Here is a 15,816-nt window from a genome sequence, read left to right as displayed (position 1 = left end):
CGTGAAGCATTTTTTTTTTTTTAAAGTCAATACTAGTGGGCAGTTTGGGCTGATGAATATCAAGGATGTGTTTGTCTAATTTGCAGTTTGTGTGCAGTTTAAATACCAAAACATGGCCAATACGTCTATCAGAAAGACCCCCAACACTGTTCTTTTCTAGTTTGTATCACTTGGCCCTCACTTGATTTTGAGCTGCCAGTGCTATTTTCACTTTGAGAGAGAAATGAGCAATTCAGGATATTAATATATCAAGTTACTGGAAAGTGGAACCCAAAGAGTACTTCTGTAGGCTTTCACTATTGCAGCAATGAATGTACAGCTTCTGTATGATGATGATGAAATATAGAGTTTAAACATGTTAGTCTTATTACGTTTTAATTACAAGAAAACGCCACGTCTTTGTGAAAGAGCGTGGTGAGCAAAGCAGGGAGAATGTAGCAGGGCCCTGATGAGTCTTGGGCAGCAGCATTAAATCAGCCTGTGCGTCCCTCCTTGGGTTTTACACACCCTCGTGAAGTGATGACGGTGTCAGCTGACTACCCACAAGTGTGTGCGCGTGTGTGATCCAGATCATTCAGTACTTTTTATATACCGTCGCAGATCTTTTACTTTTCATGTATTTACATCATGTTGTGTTCAAGTGCGCATTCCTACCCGGGCCGCTATCAAGTGTGCCGATGTGCATGATTATGACTTGGTGTTTCTCGTGTGAGTTCCCCGAAGGATAATTGAAATATTATCCCTGGAAGTCAACTTTTGTTTCTCATTAGTCGCCTCTTTACACCCACCCGACATTATGTCCAGCCATGTGAGTTGGGAGGCCTTCCTCATCAGCGGACATCTTACACGGGACAGCGCCGCGTTAACCGTTAGTCTGCTGGAACATTTAGCTTTTTGTTAATGGAGCAGTGGGACCGTTTTTATTCGCGTTGCCTCTGACGGCGCTCGTGAGAGAAAGGAGGTGGGTGAGGGGGTCCCACGTGACTGGGTGGCGCTGAGCTCAACCAGTTCACATGACGGGACGTGGTGGTGTGTGCAGTCGCTGTAGCCTGAAACCGACGTCTAATAAGCGCGTGTAATGGTAGTTCCCGTTGGCGGGACGGTAAGTTAGGAGTGTTAGACGACTCGTACCGGTGTGCTCACGCGGCGGAGAAACGTAAACATCAACAGGAAGAAGAGCAGCGGTGACGCCACAGTTTTAGCTAACGGTCCGTGTAGTCAAGTGCCGCCTCGCCGCCGCGTCGACCCACCTGCGCTCGCAGCGCGACACACAACACCTTCTCGGGCTTTCGAGGCTCTGCTACAGGGGGCAACACAAAGGAGAAGACTGCCCCCGGAAGGATGAGACTCTCTCACGCGGTGGCCGCGCTCATCATCGCCTGGTTTGCGGATTTCGGTGAGTGTTTTGCGGACGTAACGTCAGAGTTTCTCGCCGTCGAACTCAACGACGTCACGCAACCTGACCGTTCCGTTGGGATGGCAGGTGTTGCTGTGACCAGGTAACCTAACCTGAGCTCAGGTGTTCCCGCGTTTAGCTGGAACAAAGTAGCCGATAATCAAGTAAAACTGATCGGCAGGTAATCGCGTGTGTGACGTGACCTGAGTGTAAGGCAGAAACTAGTGTTATTATATTCATAACGGACTTCCTGGTGTGGGCCAGTCACCAAGTTGCGACATATCCCACGGTGAAAGTTTGACATGAACCTGTCTTAAAAAAACAACAACGATAACGAAGGTCATCTGTCCTAATAGTTGTGTCAAAAAACGGACCAGAGTCGCAGGAGAAGTGCCTGGACATTATTCTGTTACCATGTAACACCCCGGATGTGTTGGTGCTGTGGAGCAGCGGATTGGCCTCTTTGTTGTGTCGTTTGAGGGCTTCACGTGACCACTGGGATGGCTTTGTGTTGCAGCCCAGCAGAGGCCTACTGGCAATGTTAGTTTTAGGACCAGTTTAATCGGCCAGAACACACACACACACACACACACACACACACACACACACACACACACACACACACACACACACACACACACACACACACACACACCTGGCTGCTGAAAAAAGCAAAACATACCAATGCAGTTGTTGAGTAGTTGCAATGTATTTCTATTTGTTTTACCCTTTAGTACTTGAAAAATCATTTGATGCATTACTATCGTTAACTAGGTGTCCAGGTTGGTTTTCCACAGACCCTGATGACCTTAGAGTTCAAAGCCTCTGCCTGCACCAGCATTTCCTCATAACACAAATGGCAGAATCGGGATACCTTTCTGTTTTGGTTACCTTCTCTACAATGACCTTCTAGTGCTGCTATCTGGAGCTCAATACTTTATACACACGGATGCTTTTACCTCATGATCAGATTGCAGTGTTGTGTAAACCGTCTGCTGGGTGTTTACAGGGTGAACAGAGAGGTGGCACCGGGTTCAGGTTTCAGCAAGGCAGCCGAGGAGGCACACAGGAGGGAATTCCAATGTAGTGTATTAATGGCAAAAGTTCAAGATGAAGGAAAGTAAGAAGAATATAAAAAGGGAAGAGCTCGGTCAGCCAGCAGGGTAATAAGTGAATTATGAAATTATAACCAATAAACTTGGCCCACAAGTCCAATGCTTCTTTTAACTAAAATATTCAGTGTCAAATATTTTTTGAAACCTGCTATAGTGTTGGCAGCCTGTGGGTAGGATCATTATTTATCTACTTGATAAGTAGTTTAATATTTAATGGTCCCACACGGTTGATGTCTTTTATCACAAAAAACTGATTGAACAGCACAAATACATTTAAAAAAAAATCAAGTAACATACAGTACATTAAAGCTGTGTTGTTGGAAAGTTTGGTTTGGTTTGGCTACTTTATTGGTAGCCGAGGGTAAACTTGGTTTGCAGGAATACAAACGGTAGAAAAACAGTAGAGGAACAACAAGGCATCCATCTTGACATACATTAACACAGACAACAAGACAAACATGATAAAAGTACTCAGCTCCAGGTCAGTGCTGTTATAATTACAATTTGTTCACCTGTGTGATGGTTGCTGGAACAGAGCTGGTTTTATATCGCTTTATTCTGCACCGTGGTACAACATACTTCCATCTGGAGGGGAGAAACTGAAACTCCCTGTGCAAGGGGTGGGTGTCATCCTTTAAAATGGAGCCGGCTATGCGCTCTAGCTGTCTGGCGTACAGGGACTCTGGACTGAGTTGTGTCTCACCAATCAGCCTGCTGGACCATTTTACAATCTGATGCAGAGAGTTTCTGCTCTATAAAGAACGGTTTCCAAACCACGACACCAGGGGAAAAGATCAAATTGATTCAATAAAAGCACGATAAAATAAGGTCATCATAATTTTGTTCATGAGGAAGTAGGACAGTTTCCTTAAACAAAACAAACGCTGGTGACCCTTCTTACACACGGCTTCACAGTTTGCTTCGAAGTTCAATTTGGAGTCGATAGTTGTCCCAAGATGTTTGTAGGATTTTACAAGTTCCACAGTCTGACCCAAATGGATATGGTTTCATGTGTGTGTGGGCAAAATCAATGATCATATCTTTGGTTTTTGATATGTTTAACTGAAGATATGACTCCTCACACCACTTCACAAAGTTGTGGATGACCGGACCATGGCTTGTCTCATTGTCCTGAAGCCGACTGACAATGACAGAATCATCTGCATACTTTAAAATGGTCCTATTATCATATGTACTCTGACACATATTTGTGTAAAGGATGAATAAGAGGGGCGACAGCACACATCCCTGTGGGGAGCCAGTGGAGGAGCACACTTGGTCTGACAGAATCCCATTTACCCTCACTCTTTGTGTCCTATTAGTTAAAAAGTCAAGAATCCAACCCACAAGATTGTGACTTAAGTTAAATTCTTCTAAAAGCCTAGTGGTTAAAATATGAGGTTGGATTGTGTTAAAATCAGAGGAGAAATCAACAAATAAAAGTCAAATATAAGATCCATTTCCCTCCAGGTGTTTAAAAATTAAATTAAACAAAGTGACTATGGCATCCTCCACTCCTCTGTGTGGCCTGTAAGCAAACTGCAGCAGGTCAAGTGCTTGCTAAGTTTTCCTTTAAAATTTCTGACTTTACCAGTTTTTCAAAAGTTTTCATTAAAATTGATGTAAGAGCAACCGGTCTAAAATCATTTAGGCTTTTTGGGGAACTGGATTTGGGAACAGAGACTACTACATGGTAAGCTCGTCCCTCGTCTTTTAGCTACACGGTCAGTTTGTTTTTGTTTGTGCGAGTGTGGGGACAAAAAGTTAACCCAAAGTGGCCGTACAACAGCCGCAAACTGCCTCAACTCCTTGGTAGATTTTCTGGGAATTGTGAAGCAAGCGATGAAGATCCCGTATTGCGTTACTGTGTTGTGAAAATGGGTGAGGTTATTTAAGGGTTTGAGTTGTGGGGTTAATAAGTACTTGAAAAGCCACCATAGCTTACATGTGGTACATATGTTGAGAGTTACAGCCTTAGTCACAAACACACATAGACACAGATCAGTGAGTCGGCAGTTTCCAAGGGATGAATGTATAAATACCAACTGTGGAGGTCGCCAGACAGGCAGAGCCAACAAGTATGACTCCTCCTAACTCCTGTGTGTGTGTGTGTGTGTGTGTGTGCGTGTGCGTGTGCGTGTGCGTGTGCGTGTGCGTGTGCGCGTGCGTGTGTGTGCGTGTGTGTGCGTGCAGACCTCTGGTGGTGCCTTGTGTGTACTGCTTTATCATGTGTTTTTTTTTTTGGTCATGGCATCAGATGCCGTCACTGCTGTTGTCTGTGCTCATTTTTTAACCTTTTATAAACCTGGCAAGTCAAATATAAGACCCAGATAATGATTATGTATTAAATGTACAAGCTTGTATTCTAATATCAACCTAATAAGGTTAGTTTAACTGAGCATCAGGTCACGCTGCAGATCCATATTTGTTGTTAATAATTGTGGCATGTTTTTTAGTAATATGAGATATGACGACACGCACAAGAACACCCAACTGTGGTTACTAATATTTGCCGAAAATATTGCAGGAAGACACCTGGAAAAAAAGTATATATTTTAGTTTTTGAGTGAGCTTGGTTTTTTCAAGATGTTTCTCTCTCATTGAAATGATTTTCCTCCACAGGTTGCATTCAGGCGGTCACTCTTGATGTGAAAGAAGGGAACTCTACCTGCATCAAGGCTGAGCTCTCTGCAACCTTCTCCATCACATACAACACCTCCAGCAGCACAGTATGTAAAGTGACGGCAACATTTCCATCTCTGGAAGCCCCTACGGTGATGGGTTCTTTGTGATCGCCGTTCTCGTCACTTGTCTTTCCTCAGCAAACGGTACAGGTCTCTTTGCCTAACTCCACCGTGGTCGACACAGGGAGCAGCTCATGCGGCACAGACGACAGCCCGCCATGGCTGGTGGCGGTGTTCGGATCTGGCCAAGCGCTGGGGCTGAGCTTTTCAACCAACGGCAGCCTGTACAGTGTCGCTAACCTGACGCTGCAGTACAACCTCAGCGACACCTCCATCTTCCCGGAGGCTAACAGCTCCGGTAAACACAAAAACACCAGCAACGAACTGAACCGGCACTGCACTGGATTTGTTGTTGAGCTTGATATTTAAAGTGAAGAAAGTTCAAAATTGTTGCATTCATGCAACAGAGCGCAGATATATTCAGTCAGCATCAGCGACCAACGTGCGACCTTAAGCATGATGGTAGCACAGAAATAAGGTGTACACTGTTGAAAAAAACAGTCAGATTCAGTTGGTAAAGTGTAATCACAAGGGACAAAACCCTAGCACCGACGGGCAAACAAATGCAAGTCCTTTTATTAACAAAAAGATAATGAAGGGAATGAGGGTCAGGGGAGTAATGGCAAGAGTCAAAGAGCTGCCGTGGGGTGATTGATGGAACAGAAAAAAACAACGGTTGAAAATTATTGTCAGAAATAAAGAAGATAATAGTTGCGAAGGCACATTTCAGACTAGCTACTAAGTATACCATGAACAGTATTAGTAATTTGTTGTGTATTTTTATTCGTCCTAGACGTGGTCACTGTGGTGTTGCCTTCCATTGGGATTTGGGCGACGATCAACACCACCTACCGCTGCGTGAGCCCCTCCACTTTTGGAGTTGGCGGAGCAGCTGTCACTTTCTCCGATATGAGGCTGGAGGCGTACATGCCAGGAAACGACCTGAGTCCAACAGGTAACCATTCTGATTTGTTGTCCTGGTTGTTTGGACCTGCGTCTTTTATGACTGTTTCTCACATTTGTGTGTGAAACAACAATATGTCATTTCTCCTCTCAGAAAGCGTATGCACGGCAGATCAGGCCAGCACCACGGCTCCGACGACCACTGCCGGCATTACAACCACCGAAGCTCCAGCGCCGACCCCGCCAGGAACACCTGAGCGGGGAACCTACTCGGTCAACAACGTCAACGGCACGGTGTGCCTCCTGGCCCAGATGGGACTGCAGCTCAACGTCACCTACTTTTCTCTATCTCAGAATAAGGTAAAAGATCATACATGAATACAGGCCATTTTCTGTGCGGCACAAACGTCAGATGAACCAGACTTTGTCTACTTTGCCAGACCATCCAAGAATTAGTCAACCTGACTCCCAATCTGACGCGCTCATCCGGATCATGTGAAGCCAGCAGCGCTTCCTTGGTTTTGACACAGGAGGGAAGCAGCACGCTCAACTTCACTTTCACTCTGGTAATATTGCCCCTCGTCTTTTAGCTACACGGTCAGTTTGTTTTTGTTTGTGCGAGTGTGGGGACAAGTATTCATTCAAACATATCTTCTCCGTTACTATCCACAGAACTCTACAAGCAACAAGTACCACCTGAGTGGGATAACTCTGCTTGCTAATTTGCCAGATGCAACTGGTATGTCATTTGTCAGAAGCAACATACTTTTTGACTCCTCCAATTTGCTTTATTTAACTATTTCTGGTCTGTCTGTCTCCATAGCGCCATTCTCAGCAGGCAACACTAGTCTGGACTACCAGCGGAGTACGCTGGGCCGCTCCTACCTGTGCAATGCAGAGCAGACTCTGTTTGTTGCAACAACCTTCTCTCTCAACACATTCAGACTGCAGGTCCAACCCTTTAAAGTCACCACCAACCAGTTTGCTACGGGTAAAAATGCTTTCTTTAACCTGCTGTTTATTTTCTTTATCTTCGTCTTCTGACCTTCATGTTGATGACGATAAGGTGGTTTGTTATGAATTGGCAGCACTCTTGGAAAGCTGTTTTAGTCTGATAGGCATTAATTGCCATTTCACCGTTAACATTTTTCACCTTGGTTTCAGAAACATGAACAGATTGAAAGGAATAGTTAGGCATCTTGGGAAATAAGATTTCTTGTTAAAAGTTGGATTAAAATAAGTTTCAGAAAAATAATAAATAGTTAAAGCATGTAACCCCTTTCATAATAACTTTTTTCAGATTAAATTAACTAAATACACTGTCCCAATAATGGAGCCTTAAAGGTGACGTAAAGGCATATTTGTTAACTTTGGAGGAACGGCTGCGCATAAGACACAATGTTCTTATGACATAATGTTCACTTTTATCTTTTGTTTGCGTTTCCAGCGGAGGAGTGTCAGATGGACCAAGACCAGATGCTCATCCCCATCATTGTCGGAGCAGCTCTCGCCGGCCTGGTGCTGATCGTCCTCGTTGCATATCTGATAGGCAGGAGGAGGAGCCATGCTGGATACCAGACCATCTGAACAGACAGACTGAACGTGGGAGAGATGAGCCAGAGTGTGCGAGCAAGTAGTAGACTGTGGAGACGAGCGTGAGTGGAAGCAGTTGTTACTGTGGCGAGTGCATGTTTTTGCATATCCTCTGACGTCTGGATATTTTTATTTTCCTTTCACTTTCTCTGTGAGATGAGAAACCAAATACCTGCTAGCTTCAGATAGTTTGCATCTTGATGAAGCCCGAGAGGATAGAGTCCTTACACAATCAACGATGGCGGCAGTTGGAATTTTCTGTAGCAAGTTCACCGCTAACTGTCGACTCTTGTCCCATTATGTTCTCGGAATTGGTTGAATTTGCTTGAACTGCTGTTTTTAGCTATGTAATTATTTATTTACACACAAAAAAGTCAATGCAATTAAAGAGGCAGGAGGAGGGTCAAATGAACGGTAGGACAAAGTTCTTTTTCTAGGTTCCTAAGGTTTGAAAAAAACATTTTCCGTGGAGTTTTATTTTTCTGCAGACACATACTATAATTTATTTTGTTAAACTTCACCAGCTGAAGATAATTCTTCTCTAAGAAAAGGGAAAGCTCTTGAATGTCTTTTCCAATCGCATTCCTCCACAACGAAAACTGAAGCACAGCTTCATTCAGCTAATTTAACTGGTAATTGGCAGATGGCAGAAAGGCAGTGAGCTGCTTTAACTCTGCAGTTGTCCAGCTGTACACATTACTAAAATGTATTTAACGTTACAAGTGATGCTTGTAATGTTAAATACATTGTATCCCCCTGCAGATTCGCTCCTTAAAGAAATGTTAATATGAATTTGAGTGATTTGATCTTTTATTTTTATAGAAAATGGTTTGATCTCATTTTCTATTATGCATCTTACTGAAAGTTAATAAAAATCTTCAAACTCCAGCACTGCTTTTCTTGGTAGTTTATGTTACAGTACCTTTATGATCTGTTGTGTTAAATAAACATGTTTACTCTGAACTATTTAACGACGAGTCCATTACACAGAATACTCAAAGCTGGGATCAACATCAAACACAGACCAAACTAAACACACTGTGAAAAAGCAAGCAGCCTTTTTTATTATACTTCATTCATTTCATCATAGTGCACTTGAGTTAATGATTGAGGATTGGAACTAAAGCATTTACTCAAAATCTAAAACACAACCACTAAAGTATATGAATCAGATATAGAAATGTTTGGAAAAATATCATTAATTTTCTGTCATGAAATCATAATTCACATTTGAATATTACCTCAGCAAGTAATACCTGCATGTAGTTTTGTCTATCTTCATTTCCCATTCAACATGAAATACAGTAGGCCTCTTAGTTGTGCTCAGTGTGCAACATGATTCATCGGACCCGAACCGCTGCTGCCAAACCTTTTTCTCTACAGTGTCTCTGACTTTCTGAAGTAAAGTGCAAAATTTAACAAAAGAGAAGCTAAATGGTTATTTCAAATGCAATAGTCCGCTCATACAGCACATTGCTAAGAATAATCTCATTTCAGCATATATATATTTACACTTGGATTGTATGATTATCTGAAAAATGTTGAAGACAAAAACTCAACAGTACGTAGTAGTCCCTGTGACATTTAGTCGGTAAAAAAGAGAAGAAGCTGCAGCCGAGTTGCCAGGTCCTCGTCCCGGTGGAATGTGTAGTGAGTTTGAGCAACAGGTAGTCGAGTTTGGTTCAGGACTCTTCTGCAACTAAGCGAGATCGACACTTCACCCGCAGATTAGTCAAGGTTGCCATGGGGAGACTTCCTGGTTCAATGAAGATTTTCTAGGAAGAGCGAGAAACACCAGGATTATGGGATTAATGAGGTTTTATACAAACTACTAAACAGTGATCACTAACAGTGATGGGATACCGCCTTTTCCTTTTACCTGCATGAAAGTGTGGCATTCTTCAACAAATGGTCCGTGAGTGATCTGCTTGAAGTTTTGGCAGACGTCCGGCAGTGACTGGGCCCGTTGAATCAGAGCCTGGTTGTGGTGGATCAGTGACAGAGCTACGCGGAACAGGATTTTAGAGCCCTCGTAGAACAAGCAATCCCAAATCCGCAGAACTGTCTGCAGAGAAATGGGACCGAAGAAATAAAACCCACCAGTGAGCATATGCAAAGGGATGACACGATGTAAAGTTCAACCTGCAGTTTGAACAGACACTTAACGAGGAAAGTAAGACATTAAGATTGAGGGAATATCCCAGTCAATCTCAGCAAACACAAATGGGTTCCAACTTCTCTTGCAACTCAAACCACCTAAAACACAGAAATTACTTTTGCGAGCGCACAGTCATTACAGTACAAGATTTACCTCTGAGATGTAGTGGACTGCTGTTGAAAACCATGTTTGTACTGCCACCTAGCGTATGTGTCTGGAGTTATAGATCATTTGTGGTGGAGGATATTGACAGCAATTTCCCCTCATACATTAGAAACTCTCCAAAACATCAATAGGAGTGAATGAAGAGTCACATCCAAGCACCACTAGCTAGTGGAAATAAACTACTGGAAACATACAAATAAGGAATCATGTCCTTGTTGTTGCAGTAATAACTCCTGCTGGCTGGCCACAATGTTTGTCTAAGGGGGAGAATTTTTGAGGGAATAGTGTGAACATCTGCGTGTTACGCCCTCCGACTGAAGCCTTGTGTGTATCCGGAGAACAAACATAACAGTCCCCACCCATCCCGAGGCCAACAGAAGGACTGAGGAGCAACAACAAGGACTGTTTACGTGGTCGGTTAGCCATTCCACGTTGGAGGAAAAGGAACAAAAAGCTTATTTGTTTTTGAATCCACTAAAAGCAGTGCTTGAATAAAGCATATGGATTTTCTGAACGGTATTTTTTAACAGTGTGCTTTGACAGAGCTTTGATCTTTCTAGTAATCAGAACCACATTTTAACGGCAAAATGTACAATAACTTTGCTATTTCATATATGCATTGTGTGAAGTCCGGAATGCAACAACCAGGATTTGTCTCCACCTTGCCACATACTCCGTTTTCCCGCTCCCCTAAACCTTTGTATGAAGCAAATGTTACTCAACGAGCCCACTATGAAACACACACACACACACACACAGATGCACTCACCTCTACTGGCAAGACGTCTATGAAGAGACAGATGAACCACCGGGAGACCACCAAGGTCCACATGACATTGTGATCCATTAGGGTCTGCCAGACTCCGGGGATCTTAACTTTTACCAGTTCCCCTAACACCTCCTGGTCCATCTTCAGCCCCATCATGGCTGGAGTGTAGTAGTCTGTAACCACACACACACACACACACACACAAACACACAAGTTAGACATCGCTCTTAATTAACTAACATAAAACAAATTGATTTTCATAAAACAAAAAGAATGAATGGAAAACAGTCTTAATAAATTCACACTGTGACATTTCCTCGTTTGAGTGAAACAAATGAAAACATGCCGTAGGTCTTAAGCCGCAGACGGATAAAAACCTTCAGCAGTAGTATCAGCTCAGAGTCAAAGGACGACCGCGACGCCTCGTCACACTCACCTGGTAAAATTCTACCGAGTAGTGCGTCCATCAGCCAAAAGGACTTCTCTTCATCCTTGGTGACAATAAGAAGATACCCAGCTATGAAGTTCATCCCCTGGAAACAAAAGAGACTCGGGTCACACGTGTCCTGCGATCCAGTCTGAGCAGGTTTTATTAGAAATGGCGGAGCTCTTTATAAGCAGTGAAGTGCACTGGACATGAAAGTAAAGAGACAAAACACTTAACCGTGAAAACACACCGCGTATGATTACAGACTGATGGGTTCTAGTTATACTTCACAAGACATGGAACCATCGGCCCTGCTGCCGATTTGAATTGCAAACTAGACTGTGTATGTTCCGGTGAAGGAAATGTGCCTTTCAAATGATAATGATTAATGTAGACTATACTGAAACTCACAGCCTGTCTTTACACACAGAAGCAATGAACACTTGTGTACTTTGTAATGATAATGATTGCACCCACTTAAAAAATATATACATCATCTTCTTTTCTTTGGCTAATAAATATTACACTGCATATTTAAGTCAGTTTTCCGATGATCCACACTGACCTAATCCTTCACTGTGAATTTAAGTCCCACAGTACTTGAAATCTTTGTCACATGCGCAGGAAGATGTAGGAATAGTATAATGGAAAATGTTTTTCAGGCTGGATCTAGGCAGTAGTATCACCTGGCAGTAGCCCACTGCTGGCTCGTGGTGGCCATAAGCCAGCAGCACATTGTACAGGGCTTTCTGCAGACAAGGGTTGGATGTCTTGCGGAACTGGACGTTGTCTGGAAATGTTCTGTTCAAGTCTGCAAGGAAAAGACCAAAGTGTGTATTTAGTGCTGTGTGTTTATGGTTGCGTGACAGCAAGTTTGTTGAAAAGAAGAAGCGAAACAGTCTTTATCAGACTTGGATTCGAACAATGTCTGAATGCAAACCTAAAAAGCTTAATAACCTTTATTTCTGTCGGTTTTTGTGTATGTAAAGCTAGGAAAACTTGTTAATGCATGCTGTGTTGTTTTGTTGGACATTTTACCATTTCCCCAAACACAGAGACAGCTCAAATATATTAACCGTTTTACCAGTGTTTTTAAATACTAAATTGAGGGCCCACAGGTGCGGAACTAAACGTACTTGCCACAGAACTAACTTTTGCGTCAACACAATGCAGCATCACCTAGAAAGAGTCAAATGCATGCCCATTTCTGGTCTTACTTTAACCGTGACCCGGGTACCTACAGGGGTATATGTTGTTTAATTTGCTATCTCAGAGGCGGAGGATACAATTATTGTGGCTGTGCTAACTTTGTAGAGTCCTTGGTCATCAAAACAGTTGGTAATGAGTGTGCCAGGTGTGAATGGCTTGTTGGACGGGGCTTTTGCAGCGAGTCTGGGACTGTTTGGTTGGAGTCAGCACAAATCAGCAGTCGTTTAGCCGAATCAGCAGACTGACTGCATCAGCCTCAGAGGCAGTCAGAGAGAAAGAATTCTCTGAGTGGGTATTCAAACAAAATGTTTAGACCACATGATGACGTCAACGTCAGCACGAAAATTAAACCTTACCAGGCAATCATGACACTTTTACTAAAATTGACATTGGTCGATTAGTTTGATATGTTCCCTGATCACGATGCTCTGAGGAAAGAGGTGAGGCGATGCCCTGCAAGTCTTTGCTGGGGCTGGTTCTTTAAGGTTGGCTTAGTGTGTGCCCGGGATTTTAAGGAGGTCTCAGTGGACGTACGAGCAAATGAGAAACGGTAAAGGGCCCCACCTGTGCAGATGGTCTCCACCAGTTTGGGGTCGTGCTGGGCTCCGAGCAGGGCCCGGTAGTGCCCCGGGTTCTTCTCCAGCTGGTCTTGAGCCCCGCTGGTTGCCATCCAGATCAGAGCCCGGTGCTCATTGGGAATCCCCTTACGAACATAGCGCTTTACTGAAGGAGAGAAGGAACATTTCAGTTTAGTGCCGCTTTGAAGACATTGCACTCTGCTCTGCTTGGATAGTGGCGAGTGTTCGGTTCTCACACTCACGTTTTACATTCCTCTGCACTTTGCTTTTGCCCTTCAGCAGTTTGGACCACTTGATGGATCGCCGGGTGAGCACAACTAGATACTCGGACATGAGCTCCTCATATGACTCGTAATCAAAGTGCTCTGAGCGCTGAAAGCCATATGGTCAACGCTGTGCCAAAAAGCAGAAGAAGAAACTGTTAACCACGATAAGGAAACACATCAAAGGGATGCCCTGTCAACATACACTGGTACTGTGATGATATTTATTTTATTTGAGGCAAGACTGAAGACAAATGACTAACTCTGCCTGCTAGGGCCTTGTCATCCCAGCTTACGTAGCACCTCATTCAGGCATAACTAGATTTGACCACAAAAAGGTGGTGAGATGTAATCTTGTACTGCATGTTTACTGAATTACCTACATCTACAATCTGCTTGTAGATGAATAAAGTTGTGGGTGTAGGTGGCTCAAGCTAATTCCTTAGGTAACACGATAATCTTCCTGCAGCTTAACCCTTTCACAAAGTCATCCCTTGAGAAGAAAAGCACCAATAGCCCAGCAATGTGGAAGGCACCCGTTTTAAACATGTGCATGCACATTTGAACTATATATTTTCTATTGTATATATTACACACAGTGCATGCTCTAACTAGTACGTCTCTGATAATACTGGTTGGAGAAAAACAAAAGGTATCATTATGCAAATGTTATGTTCCTCATCTGAGGACATCTCTGTTGTCAAAACAAACGCAAGTCCACACCTCGGATGTATCAGTGGAGGGTGTGAATGTGGCACGAGACTTCAGGTGTTGTTTTTGGTTATCAGACGCTGTTTTTTTTTTTTTTAACTGGGCGACAGCTCCCCTTTTTTCCACATTTAACATTTACTGCAGAAATGAGTGTTAACACCCCCCACAAAAAAAAAGCCAAACATGTTTAAGCCTGTTTCGCATAACATGTAGTGGATAAAAGTCCAATAAACACTTAGATGCCAGTTTAATAGGCACAACTAAGTGAATATAAAGGCAGTTAGTACAACAGTTATATGAATATGTTATCCAAGATCTAAAAATATAACTTTCAGTTTGGGTTTTACATTGTTTTCGGGAGATGTTAATTAAGCAAACTATATTGTACATTTTGAGGCTGTTTTCTAATTTGTAGTCTCCCCTCATTGGTATAAAATAGGGTGTTTAATTTAGACACTGAAAACCACAAACAACAGCCATAATGCCAAAGTTAAATCAAAAACACTTTCAACAAAAAGGTGCCGGGTGTTATCTTCTTGAAGGTTAGATGTAACTATTATTAGGCTGCTGGTTGTGCCAGGTGTAGTCACTAAATAACTAAAGTGTAGTTAAACGTTTACATTTTGAAAAAAACGCAGTGTTTTCTTCGACTAAACAATTCCCCATCCCCCATTTTTTTAATGAGCCAGTGGTGCACGACTATTAATCAGATGAATTAACATTTTGATGAGTCCATTTGTTACAGTCACGTTGAGGCGACACACACAGGGTAGCTACCTGTTCACCCGGTCCTGAGCCCGGCCGACCGGGGAGTTGTCCTTCTCCATTGCTCCGCGGATACTCTGCAACTCTGTGCTACAGTCTCACCATGGAGTTAATCAATCCACTTTGTTGCTTTTCTCTCCGCAAAAATAATAATAATAAAAAAATAATAGTAAAGCCGCCAAGACAACAATTGAAAAGTATAAAACCTTCTCAAATGTCGACGTCACACTCGAGGGACGTTTGCGTTAAGGTTCACGTAAACTTTTCTCCATGGTCGCGTGCAGAGAGACTTTCCTTCTCCCCCTCAATGCTGACGTTGCACCCGAGAGGGGAAAGCGGGGAGAAGCATTCTTCACGCGTTTTCCTGCCAATACAAAGTTTCTTCACATATGTGCCGAAACCCCGAGGTTTCACGTCGAGCCGAGAGAGCGGTGTTTGCCCCGAGTTGTGTCGCCATCCGCGTGCACCTGCTGCTCGCTCCTCTGGGTGGAGCCGACCGGCCTGCAGCGACACCCACGTCCACGCTCACCGACTACATGAACGCGACCCAGCGGGGCCAACAACAACACAAGTCCCTTCCACTTGGCTTGTCCGGACCAACTGACGTCGTTGACTTTGAGGAGGATTTTGGACTCGTGACGTTTTCCCCCAGGACACACGTCGGTCAGACCTGATGTTGCTTTTGAGTGATTCCCGGAACATTCCCACTTCAGAGCTCGGAAGGCGGATGGGACTTATGGCGCATTAATGGTGTTTTGGGTGAGAACAACATATATAGTGTAGTATAGAGCTAAGAGGTCGAGCTTTTTAGTTATTCTTTCTTTTTTTTGGCGTTGTTCATGTTTTTTTTTGCCTCCAGCATGTACACATACTAGAAACTGGACACCACTTTGACAAGAAAACGCCCTTTTCTTATCGTACTGTTTTTGATGTTCTGTATCACTTCCTATGCTCCTTATATATTAACTAAAATCAACCATTGACTTGCATTATGAAACCACTGTCTCCATTTAGATATAC

General features: G+C 43.3%; 2 protein-coding genes across 2 annotated transcripts; one reads left to right on the top strand and one right to left on the bottom strand.

The window, feature by feature from the left end:
* The first annotated feature begins 975 nt into the window (after window positions 1-975).
* lamp1a (lysosomal associated membrane protein 1a) lies at window positions 976-8,639 on the top strand. The gene is made up of 9 exons (XM_068579898.1): window positions 976-1,396; window positions 5,134-5,240; window positions 5,334-5,553; window positions 6,049-6,210; window positions 6,313-6,518; window positions 6,599-6,724; window positions 6,831-6,897; window positions 6,982-7,149; window positions 7,606-8,639. Exons 1-9 carry the CDS (start codon window positions 1,342-1,344, stop codon window positions 7,743-7,745), a joined length of 1,251 nt encoding a protein of 416 aa, XP_068435999.1. The 5' UTR covers window positions 976-1,341; the 3' UTR covers window positions 7,746-8,639.
* A 192-nt stretch (window positions 8,640-8,831) lies between these two features.
* grtp1a (growth hormone regulated TBC protein 1a) lies at window positions 8,832-13,438 on the bottom strand. The gene is made up of 7 exons (XM_068574576.1): window positions 13,300-13,438; window positions 13,044-13,202; window positions 11,957-12,081; window positions 11,280-11,376; window positions 10,844-11,016; window positions 9,631-9,816; window positions 8,832-9,526 (listed from the first exon to the last, which is right to left on the bottom strand). The coding sequence occupies exons 1-7, from the start codon at window positions 13,388-13,390 to the stop codon at window positions 9,434-9,436; spliced, it is 924 nt and encodes a 307-aa protein (XP_068430677.1). The 5' UTR covers window positions 13,391-13,438; the 3' UTR covers window positions 8,832-9,433.
* Between the last annotated feature and the right edge of the window lie 2,378 nt (window positions 13,439-15,816).

This window comes from Clinocottus analis, unplaced genomic scaffold (assembly GCF_023055335.1).
Source record: "Clinocottus analis isolate CAN_PGR_092001 unplaced genomic scaffold, fCliAna1.0.p SCAF_1, whole genome shotgun sequence".
In the NCBI taxonomy this organism is placed as follows: domain Eukaryota; kingdom Metazoa; phylum Chordata; class Actinopteri; order Perciformes; family Cottidae; genus Clinocottus; species Clinocottus analis.
Note: the sequence above shows the minus strand (reverse complement) of the source record. Positions and strands in the feature narration are given on the sequence as shown.